An 11,520-nucleotide genomic window follows, 5' to 3' on the forward strand; every position below is an offset into this window, starting at 1 on the left:
AGTTAGAAATACGTTGAAACTTTCACAAGCAAATTATGTTCGAAAAGTGCTCAACGTGTTCTATATGGACAAGGCAAAGCCAATGAGTACACCCTTGGGAAGCCACTTTAGACTTACCAGGGATCAGTCACTGAAGTCAAAAGAGGAGCATGATCATATGTGTAAGGTACCCTATGCCTCGACTGTTGGTTCTTTGATTTATCTAAGAAAGCAGCATTGGGAAACAGTAAAACGGGTCCCAAGGTACCTTAAGGGCTCCTCATATACGTTTCTTTGTTTTACAAGAACTGATATAAAGCTACAAAGATATGTTGATGTTGACCTAGTAGGTGACATTGACAGTAGGAAGAGTACCACAGGTTTTGTATATACTCAGGGTGGTACTGCAATGTCTTGGAGTTCAAATTTGCAGAAGACAATAGCACTGTCAACCATTGAAGCTGATTATATTGGTGTGTCAGAAGTAATAGAAGAGATGGTCTGGTTACAAAAATTTTTAGAGGAATTGGGTAAAAAGAACGAATAGGGCACTCTCTACAATGACAATCAAAGTGTCATATTCCTTGCCAAGAACCCGACATTTCATTCCAGAATGATCATATATCACTTTATTCAATCTCTACTTGATGATAACGAGTTGATACTTGAAAAGATATATGGTAACAAAAACCCTACAAATATGTTAATTAAGGGTGTCACACTTGAAAAGCTAAATTAGTGCGCAACTTTAGTTGGCCTTCTAGCTTTAGGACAAGGGATATGAGTTGTAGAGGAGGAGGATTCAATTCTAGAGGCATATAGATGATACTTGTGGCTGTAACAGTCTCCAAATGAGAGAATTGTTGAGCGTGTAGCCTAATTTATACTCTAGATGAGGCAACTTAAGAATTCGCTAGACAAACTGCTTGAGCAAAGCTCAGCCTAATAGTTCGTTTGACAAGCACTTGAAAGTGGACTCGAGCGAAATCTAGGCAAAGAATTCACTCATTAGGCACTCAACAATCAGCTCGAGCGAAGCTCAACCTTCTCGTTTGCTCAAGTCTTACTCGACTTACCGCTCGAGCGAACACTAAAGAAAATTTTTACTCAATATACGCTCTAGACACCACTCAAATGAACATACAAAAAAAATGACTACCTTAGGATTTTTTCACTACGCTACTCGATGCACATATAAAGGTAAAATGTTGAAACGGAAAGTTATATACAAAACAACATTTTTGAATAGTGAGAGAGTGTGGGGCGATAGAGAGAGTGGGAGAGCTTGGGTTGAGTGAAAATCTTGTAGTTCTTACAATGAACTTTAACATTCCTAAATAAAAATCCGTTGCAACTCCTTAAACGTAGACAAATTGCCGAATCACGTAAATCTTGAATTATATAATTATTTTTTCTCAATTTTTCTTTACCATTCTCACATTATCGTTCCCAACAAAGGTTGTTCAATCACTTCACCAAAGCAATGCATTTTATGATTTTGCAGGAATGGATGGTAAAATGCTGCATTGCCCATTTCAAAGTTGATTCAGGACAAGAACAACTTAATGATATTTATGTTCATTCCTTGTCTTCTAAATACAGAAATGAAATTCAAAACAAATCAAGGAAGAGGAAGAACAAGCACATTTAAGAAAAATAAGTTTGACACTGAAATTCTTATGGAGGACAATTATTTCTTGGTAATATCTACTTCATAATTAAACATATGCAAACCTGAGTACAGGATACTACAACCCTCGACAGACCCAACACTGGTGACATTCCTTCCCCATTTCATCCCTTTCTTTTTCCACCAAAAGAAAAAAAATTAGGCAAATTAAATTTAGGCTCCACCACCTAATTATCTACATAATAACAGATTCTGGCAATGCTAGACGTATCATGAACAGCATACTTAAAAGAACTCACGATCGGGGCAAACCATAGGAGCCACAAGAGACCAGATATATAGTACTGCAGTCACCCACTCTGTGCAGATCCGAACCCAAACTGATGTCCAGCCAACATCTATGAGGTCTGAGCTCTCAGATGAGCTGGTCCATCCAGAAAGAAGCATAGCCGAATACATGCTAGCCAAAGCAAATATCACATGGAAGAACGTATAAGAATAACTAACAGGACGCGCTTCAGTCTCCTTGCTTTTTTCCTTTCCTTCTTCCATCTCCCCCGCTTCGAGAAGAGGTTTCTTCTCAGCTGCGACAAGATTCAACAATATTATAAACACACAGCATGCAATGACCAGGTAATACTAGAATTCTTCACTAATGACAAAAATTCCCCTATCTGGCACTGCTAAGATGCCCAGCTGAACACCTATTCATTAGGTATAGAAAACATCTCTGCTCAAGATGTTCTGACGTAGCCAGTATTCATTCCATGCAGCTGCAGGTAAGACCAAAAAGCCACAGGATCAAGACCTTTCATCCCAATACCATGACAAGTGGGTTGGCCTTTCACTGCCTTATCAGTCACATGCCATGGATGGTTAGACATGCAAAAGAGAAAACATCCGAGTAAATAGAACCTGTTGAAATAATCGTGACAGCTATACCAGCATCGTTTCAATTCAGTAATCCCATTGTGAACATTGTGTGAAGCCATGAAGCATCCAAGAATTTATTCTACAAAGAGGTAGAACAACGAAAGTACTATTGTTTCTTCATTTTTGGACATCAACTTCATCAAGCAGTCCAAGCAAATAACTTCTTTTAGAGCATTTCCACTCAAAACGTATAAAAATTAGAAAGGATTCCATATAGCTATGGGTACCTGACTTGGGTGAAGATGGTGGTGACAAAAATGTTGTTGAAGATCCAGCACGAACAGCAGAGTAAAGAACAGACAGAACAGTCGTGATCAGCCCTAGAATAAGAGTACTTGTGGTAACCGCTCTGGATTTGTTATGCAGACCATTGCATGCATAATCACGAGGTTCACTGGCGAGACCGGTGTAGCACACATAAGCACAATAGAGAGATATCACAGAAGCAGGCAGAAGGCTTCCATTCACCTGATTGTTCCAGTCATAATCATCATACAAGTTGAAAAATACCATTTTTTATCTTTAATGTAGAGTAAAGAGCTCACATTCCTCTGGTTAATGCCTACCAAATTCCAAGTTAGTCAAGATATGAATTACAGTGCACCGCATCAAGTGTGAAAAGGCTTCCAGTTATGAAGGGAAATTTTAGTAGAGTGTTGAAAAATAACAAATTCACAATGGATTTTGCTTCTGGCGGCAGGTGTACTGTAGGAAGCCCTTAATGCTACTAGTTGAGTCTTGTAAGGTCAATAAAAAGATTATGCTTTCTAGAGAGGCTAGCACATCCCTCAAGGCCATATAGATTGCAAATTTAGTTTAATTTGAGCCACCCCATATCAATATTAATGTAGATCTCTTTGATTGTCAGGAAGATATTAAGAATATCAATTATGAATTTTTATGACACACAAAAAGACAGTTATATCATTTTAAGAAAAAACTTCGTCAAAGCTAATTCCTTTATGTGCAATAGAACAAATATGGGATTCAGAGAATTTACTAAGTACATCAGATGCATTTGATTTTTGATATCGTAACAGGGATGATTACATCATAGGCATATGCATAAAACTATATGAGGAAAAATGTCTTAGATCCATGGGTGGAGGTGGGCTAACCACATCATGTGACCTACGATTGCTGCTACACAGGTGAAAAAATAAATAAAACTATGGACATGGGCCAGTTAAAAACATAAAATTATGCTTACCGCAGGATGCAATGCAATAACTGCAAACACAAACGCCAAAATCATCATCATGACAATGAAAAAGACATTGAGGCCGCAGTCATTGCCAGATGGGTTGAACCAAATGAACAAAATTCCTGAGAACGCAAATGCTGCAATATAGCATGCAACTGACACTGCAAGTAAAGCAATATACCTAAAAGCATGCCATTTATCAGATTATATTTAAAATCAAGCAGTGAAAGAAAGTTTGATAAGAATTGAAAACTTAAACCAACCACTTCTGCTCGTCTTTTTCAACCCATGCGTCATTCCATGAGTGCGTACAGTCTAGTAAGATAATTACTTGAACCAATAAAAATAACCCTGCCCCAAATTTTGATATCGTTCCTGCAAGGATTAAGTTTGCGTAGATCAATTATATATGGCATCATGTCCCAGAAAAGAATGAACAACTTTGAATCATTTGAGGAATCAGGAAAGGCAGCCACCCCAGGGGAACAGCATCATAATAAAATAAAGTAGCCATGTAACTGTGCCCCCACTCCTCTTCCTTCTTCCCACTGGTGTGGGACATCTATTCTCAAGTCTGTATATATGGTTTCAAAACTCAAAACGCAAGGGTTGTCAAAGCCAAGAAAAAAAAATTGGGAATGGTGAGATTTATTATTGATCACATGATCAATAGCTTCTCTGTATCATAGCAATATCACAGCAGTGGAGACATTTTACAGCAACAAGGAGAAAAGTAATTTTTCCCTTTCATTAATAAAATTCTAATCAACTTTGTGCCTAGGAACTATGAGAAATCCCATAGGTGAACATGGGATTGGTAATTACAGAAAAACCATGTGTTGCATGTACAGGCTGAAAAGTAGTATGATGAGTGTGCATCATGCACGAAAGTCATAAAATCAAGAATTAAAAATTCCTTTGAACTGTACGTATCATAGTGCAAAGAAGACTATTGCCACTTTAATTTTAGCTGCTGTTCAAGCAAATTATTATAGCTTATTCCAACATTTCACTCCAAAAATTGTGATAAAGCAGCAAAAACTTCTGACAATAACCCTCTCCATGACATATGGGAAGAACACAGATATTCCAGGACAAGTCATACAGAATCCTAAATCAACCTTGGCTAAACAAAACTCACAGAACATAAAAATCTGTAATAACATAATCATGGAAGAAGATTTTACCATAGATGGAAATGACAACATTAGGAATGAAAAACATAAGCACTACAAGCAAAAGCCAGATCACCATCTTTGCAATCCATCCACCATGGTGCCATGAATCACGTCTGTCATTCTGGTCCTTTATTCCAATCATTATAAGGGCAAAAATTGCAAAAAACAAGAAATTCCCCATGCTCACACGAAGAACTGCTTGTACTTGAAACCATTCCTTTGTGTGAGTCCCAGAACTGTTTATCCCTGTTAACACAAGAGAAATAAAAAAAAGTTCTAATAAAATCAAATATAAAAATAAAAATTGTATAAAATATAAATTATAACCATATTGGATTTTTTATTTTTATTTTTATTTTTATTACTGCACAGGTAAGCCAATTTTTAAATTAAAATTAAGTCACAATTAGGAACTCATTGGTATTATAAAGAAGTTCACTTTTGGCCCCAATCTTAACAAGCCCTGAATTCCTTTGACTTGCGTATCCTTTAATTCACCATATTTTTACTGGCTTTCTAGATTGTTTGTCCGAAATAATACAGAACAAAATCAGCTTGGCCGCTTCGACTATTCTCATATTAAACAGGCTTCAATATTAATAAAAGCAAATGACACCCAGTTTGGAAAATTTTGGAATTAAATGCAAAGATAGCAAAACAAAACAAGGCAGTCCCATTATAAGAGCCATCGATTTCTAATAAAAAAAGCGCTTTGACAAACTAAAGAATCCATATTTTCGAATAAGCCACTAAAGCAAATCAAACTAAGCAACCCAAATAAGAGCATCCCCACTAAGCAATAACCAAGCCGTATGACAAACCCAATTTGAGTTCCACTAGGAAACGACGTCGGAAACAGAGTAAACCCAATTCGTATATTCAACAATCTCACAAATCCAAATGGGAATAAGCTCCAAAATGGAAAACGGGGGGGGGGGGGGGGGGGGGGGGGGGGGAATCCAACTCACATGGGATTTTCTCCAAGAGAGGAGCTGCGACCTCACGGAGAATCCAGGAAACAATTAACGATAAACCAAAGAGACCGCAGTAAGCAAGTCTGGCCGAGCGTTTGGAGATCCCTGATGCCACAGAGGTGCATAGACCGCAGGTCGAAGCTACACAGCAAGACGCCAAGCACGACATCTTCGACTCTCTCTCGAAAGCTCCGGTATTGACACACTTACGACTGGTAGGTGAGGTTGGTGTTCATTTTTGCCTTCGAATTGCAAGCCAGTTATTTAAATAAATAAATATAAATTGAGGTAATTTTCTTCCTCACCGTCTGATCTTATGACATTAATTTATTTACATATCATATTTGGACCAGAGTTCGAGCTTTGAAGTTTGAACCCGATGGAAAATGATTTCTCGCTTCCCCGTCTTTTCTTTACTGAAGTCAAACCCCAGCTCCCTACATTTTCCAATTGGAGAATCTACCGCATTTGCCGACGTAAAACTAGGTAGCTTTTTCCCTTCGGCCTTTTCCTTCCCGTGGCTGAATGGGCCTCTAAGAGCATTCCCATCAGCATCTCCATACCGACACTTTTCCTATAATTTAAGGAAAATTATAGGATTTTTTCCAATTTGGCTCCTCCATCCCATTCCCTAAAATGGGATTTGGGTTTCCGGTTTGTACAGTAAATTCCCATATTTATGCATTTACTGTACATCTCCAAATTTAATTTTTTCTCTCTTGTCCCGCGGTTTTTGCTCTGGACAGTTGGGTGTTGTTGCGATTTCACCTCCTCCCTCGCCATCCGAGCAGTCTTCGAGCAATTGTAAGTGATTTTCTTCCCTTTCGGTTTCCTCCATGGCCGGATTCTCACATTTGATCTTGCATACCTTGAGTTTCGGCATCTGAAAATTGTTGGGCTTTGTTTCAATCGGGATCCTCCATGGTTGGCCACCGAGGGACTGCATTATCATTTCTGAGAAATTCACTCGGTTCCCTCCATGGTTGCATGTATTTGGAGATTGATTATTGCGAAAAATATAGATTAAATTGCCATGTATTACAGTCTGAAAACCCTAGCTATTCTTGATGTCCCCGATTGAGTTTGGATTTGGGTTACTCTGAAATTGTTGCTTCGATTTGGGTTGCTCTGATTTCCTTGTTTCGGTTATGGTTGCTCTGAATTTGTAAGTTATGATTACCATTGCTATGAGATTACATATGGGGATGGGGATCTGTTGAAGGACCGAACATTTTGTTGGACTTTGGGGCTGAAATTTTTTCTGCAATAGCTAGGAATTTTCTGCTCAAAAACACTGCAATACATATGAATTTTTTGGCAAAAAATGTTTCTGTAGTTGTATATTTCAGCTCTGGGTTTGGCAAGTTGATAAATCTTCAACTTGTATTGGCATTGTACCGAGTGAATGTGGTGGAACTGCACTGAGATTTTCTGTGATGAATAATATGACTTGATGCCGTGCAATATTAGCTCCTTTTTTAGTATTTGATATCTCATTTAGGTGTACCAAGTAGGGTGAGATTGTTAATTTAGTATCTATCTATTGGGGGCTGGATATCTAAACCTTATTCTTGCACATATGTACTTACACATTGCCATCTCTTTTCTTTCATGACTACTCAGTCCATATGTTTTGGTTGATTGTACTATTCTATATATACTTGTAATGGGTTGGTCTGTGCAGACCCATTGTAGTTGTGACAATATGGATCTTTATCATTTTGAACTTAGTTGTAATGGATTGTTGAAATGAAACTTGATTGTTGATTGTTGGTGTTAAAGTTGTTGGAGCTGAATGCCATTTTAATGGGTTGGTCTGTGCAGACCCATTGTAGTTGTGACAATATGGAGCTTTATCATTTTGAACTTAGTTGTAATGGATGGTTGAAATGAGACTTGGTTGTTGATTGTTGGTTTTAAAGCTGTTGGTTTTGAATGCCATTTTTATGGGTTGGTCTGTGCAGACCCATTGTAGGATATTTTGCCATTTTAATGTTAAACTCTCTCTTGTCCGAATTGTCACATTTCTCCTTCAAAATAGATTGCAACTTTAATTGTACTAAATATGATAGAATATTTATTGTGCTAAACTATTAGAATCTGAGTTACTTGTCCCCCCTTTCATGCAATCTTCGTTTCCTCTATTATGTCATAACTTGGACTATTTAATTGGATGCATGGTTTACTCTTGTGATTAGTTTAAGCATGTGATATAATGGAGGAGCATGCAGTGATATTCATGGATTAATATCAACATTCTATATTCGGATTCAACATTCTCTTTGTGGAAATGAAAACTATATTTTATTGTGGGGTCCACTAGCATCTAGCAAAAAGCTACATTTTATTGCCAATCTAATGAATATGTAGGAAATTTTTTGTCGTGGGGTCCTTGCTTAATATCAAATATACCTAAGAGCTAACTGTTATATCATATTATACATTATTAAAATTGTTATTTTTTCACAATTGTACATGCAAGTGTTAATTAGGCTGTGATTAACATCGTATTGGGTCCATTGCAGTGTCTCGGATCTGTGGGGAATGGGGAGTATTATTAGGCAATGATGATGGTGTTTAGTTGTTGTTGTTTCACAAGTGTTAATGGGGTCCCATCAATATGGCGGGGTAATCCCCACCCAGATGGACATATTGCAGTTTGTGGTACTTTCCACAAAAGGCAATCGGGGTTTGGGTGGGGTTTTGCAGCCATTTGATGTTTGGCAACTTTGTTACGTATGCTGTCAATATTTACACCATACTGAGCCACATTTATAAATATATATCCACATATTATTTAGACCGGATGGGGATGCTCTTATTTCTTGAATTCTTATGATTTGCATATTGTTTGGTTGTTGTTTTCTTGTTATGTTGTAATACAATTGGCTTGTGGAAACTACTCGAACTCGGCTGTGATGATGTTTTGGTATTGGCACGCATTCCGAAAATTTGTTTCATTCCCTCAATGGCTAGGTAATCCGGACGTCCATCAAGTAGTGGCAACCGGATGTTGCAGCCATGAGTGGGTGGCCAAATTTCCATTATGTCACCAATCGGTTTCTGAGCCAATGACCCCGACCCCGACCCCAAACTTGTTGGTTCTAACATTTAAACATTTTTATAGAGATGGATTCACAAGACCGTGGACATATGTACTTCACCAACCTCCTTAGTCAAGATCCTCAACTCGACCCCACTTGCAGTGGGCAAAGTGGATCCTCCCCTATGACTCTTGGTGACTCTCCACCCCTACCCCTTAATGAGCCTATCGGCATTAGGAAATCAGTCAGGGGTGCAAACTTCACCCCTGAAGAAGACAAGTTACTTGTCTCTGCATGGCTAAATTGTAGCCTTGATGCCGTCCAAGGAACGGATCAAAAACACTCCCAACTTTGGAAAAAAATCTTTGATTACTTTCAGCAATATAAGGAAACCACAAATGAGCGGACAATAAAGTTTCTAATACATCGGTGGTCAGTTATTCAAAAGGCCACAAATAAATTTTGTGCGAAACTAGCTCAAATTGAAGGGTTGAATCAAAGTGGCATGACCGACCAAGACAAGGTAGAATTTTGTTACTCTTAGTATTTTACGTTCGCATTATTTTTTGTTAAAGTTGGTTTAACATGAATTTTATTTGTTTACATGTAAGTTTGACAAGGCGAAGATTATGTACCAATCGTTAGAAAAATGCACCTTTCAGTTCGAGCATTGTTGGCACCTGTTAAAGGACCAACCTAAGTGGATTTGGCACGCCACAAAGGAGGATCCAAAGCGAAGGAAGACGATGTCCCCATCCCCGACCCCGACCCCGACTCGATGTTCCGCGGCTACGGAGGATTCAGCTTTTGATCTCGAGACAGATAATGTGATAGAGAATGAGGTTATCGAATCGGACCGGCCAATGGGAAGGAAAGCTGAAAAAGGAAAACGAAAGGCCCAAGGCAGGCAAGCAGAGGAAAATTTCCAACTCAGAAAGATGAAGTATACTATGTTAGAGGAGTCACGCGCTCAGGAGAAAGAGTTTTATTGCCTGAAGGCCGAGAAGATGGAGTATGACAAGGAGAAAGAGGAAAAAAAATTACGTCTTGAAGATGAAAGATTGAGGTTAGAGGCAGAGAAGATTAAAATTGAAGCTGCAAAAGAGCAAAGTAAAATCCGTCAAGAGGACGAAAGGCTGAGGTTGGAGGCTGAGAAAGTGGAGCTTGCGAAGAAGGAATCAGATCAGCGCATTATGATGATGGATGTGAGTGTCATGCCAGAAATGCAGCGGCTATATTTCGAGCAACTCCAGAGAGAAATCATCACGAGACGTAGTCATGCCCAAGGACCAGATTGAGAGGAAATATTTATGTATTTGATATTTATTTAGTTTCGGGCACATTTATATGTGTAAAAAGTAAAATTGCAATTTTTGTGTTTTTTTTTTTTATTGTAAGCAAATTGATATTTTTGTGCAATTAAATTGGATAAGACAAATTCAGACATCTTGATAAATTACCTCGAATAATCCCCATATTATACTCAAAGAAATACGACAACAAACTTGATTACAATTAATATAATCACTAATAATATTAAGGAATTACAAATACAAAGCAGATTAATTCAAACATAGTTTGGAATAACATTGGTGGAAATAATAGAATATAACGCGACCGCGACTAATGTTGGGAATATAATAACTATTGGTGTTCAATTAGATCTTCTTGAAGCTGATTATGCGCCGAGCTGTCTCTAATTTGATGATGACGTTGGATGAAGTCCGTAAGCTCAGATGTATGATTACGCGACAATTCCGGGAAATCATCATCAAGTTGATCATACTCAATGTTCAGACTCTCACTATCATCACGCTCGTCTTCAATGATCATATTATGCAGAATAACACATGCTTTCATTATATTAGTTAGATCCTTCACTTTGAACATTCGGGAAGGTCCACGAATGATAGCAAATTGTTGTTGAAGAACCCCGAATGCACGCTCGACATCTTTTCTTGCAGATTCTTGTGCTTTCACAAAATTTTTCTTCTTATTCCCTCTTGGTGACGGAATCGTTTTCACAAAAGTTCGCCACTTGGGATAAATACCGTCAGCAAGGTAATACCCCATAGTGTAGTCATTGCCATTGATTGTGTAATTGACTGGAGGAGCACGCCCTTGGGCAAGCTCCGTGAAAATAAAAGATCTCTCTAGAACATTAATGTCGTTATGTGAACCGGGCATACCAAAAAATGCATGCCATATCCAGAGATCATATGAAGCAACTGCTTCTAAAATAATAGTGGGTTCACGGATGTGGCCAGAGTACATACCTTTCCAGGCTGCGGGACAATTTTTCCACTTCCAATGCATGCAGTCAATGCTGCCCAGCATTCCTGGGAATCCTCGTTGTTCAGCTACAGCAAGCAATCGGGTAATATCGTTGGCATTTGGAGACCGTAGGTATTCATCTGAAAAAACACTTACTATTGTCGAGGAGAATTTTTTCAGGCTCTCCATTGCGGTGCTTTCACCAATACGTATGTATTCATCCATAAAATCTCCAGTCACCCCATACGCCATCATTCTAAGTGCTGCAGTTATCTTTTGCATAGAAGATAAACCGAGTCTTCCG

The 11,520-nt window shown here is 38.4% G+C and overlaps 2 protein-coding genes across 4 annotated transcripts; one reads left to right on the plus strand and one right to left on the minus strand.

Moving 5' to 3' along the window:
• Positions 1–1,625: 1,625 nt before the first annotated feature.
• On the minus strand, positions 1,626–6,214 carry LOC122300504 (serine incorporator 3). Of its 2 annotated transcripts, XM_043111214.1 has the most exons (7): positions 5,893–6,214; positions 4,934–5,170; positions 4,010–4,121; positions 3,753–3,927; positions 2,770–3,010; positions 2,314–2,382; positions 2,147–2,193 (listed from the first exon to the last, which is right to left on the minus strand). In XM_043111214.1, exons 1-6 carry the CDS (start codon positions 6,065–6,067, stop codon positions 2,321–2,323), a joined length of 1,002 nt encoding a protein of 333 aa, XP_042967148.1. In that variant the 5' UTR covers positions 6,068–6,214; the 3' UTR covers positions 2,147–2,193; positions 2,314–2,320. The 2 variants fall into 2 exon arrangements, with proteins under 2 accessions (XP_042967147.1, XP_042967148.1); XM_043111213.1 differs by lacking the exon at positions 2,314–2,382 and having other exon boundaries at positions 1,626–2,193.
• A 40-nt stretch (positions 6,215–6,254) lies between these two features.
• LOC122300505 (glutathione S-transferase T3-like) lies at positions 6,255–10,379 on the plus strand. 2 transcript variants are annotated; one of them, XM_043111216.1, is made up of 3 exons: positions 6,255–6,384; positions 6,645–9,465; positions 9,554–10,379. In XM_043111216.1, exons 2-3 carry the CDS (start codon positions 9,028–9,030, stop codon positions 10,238–10,240), a joined length of 1,125 nt encoding a protein of 374 aa, XP_042967150.1. In that variant the 5' UTR covers positions 6,255–6,384; positions 6,645–9,027; the 3' UTR covers positions 10,241–10,379. The 2 variants fall into 2 exon arrangements, with proteins under 2 accessions (XP_042967150.1, XP_042967149.1); XM_043111215.1 differs by lacking the exon at positions 6,255–6,384 and having other exon boundaries at positions 6,403–9,465.
• The last annotated feature ends 1,141 nt before the right edge of the window (positions 10,380–11,520 follow it).

This window comes from Carya illinoinensis, chromosome 2, assembly GCF_018687715.1.
Source record: "Carya illinoinensis cultivar Pawnee chromosome 2, C.illinoinensisPawnee_v1, whole genome shotgun sequence".
Classification (NCBI taxonomy): domain Eukaryota; kingdom Viridiplantae; phylum Streptophyta; class Magnoliopsida; order Fagales; family Juglandaceae; genus Carya; species Carya illinoinensis.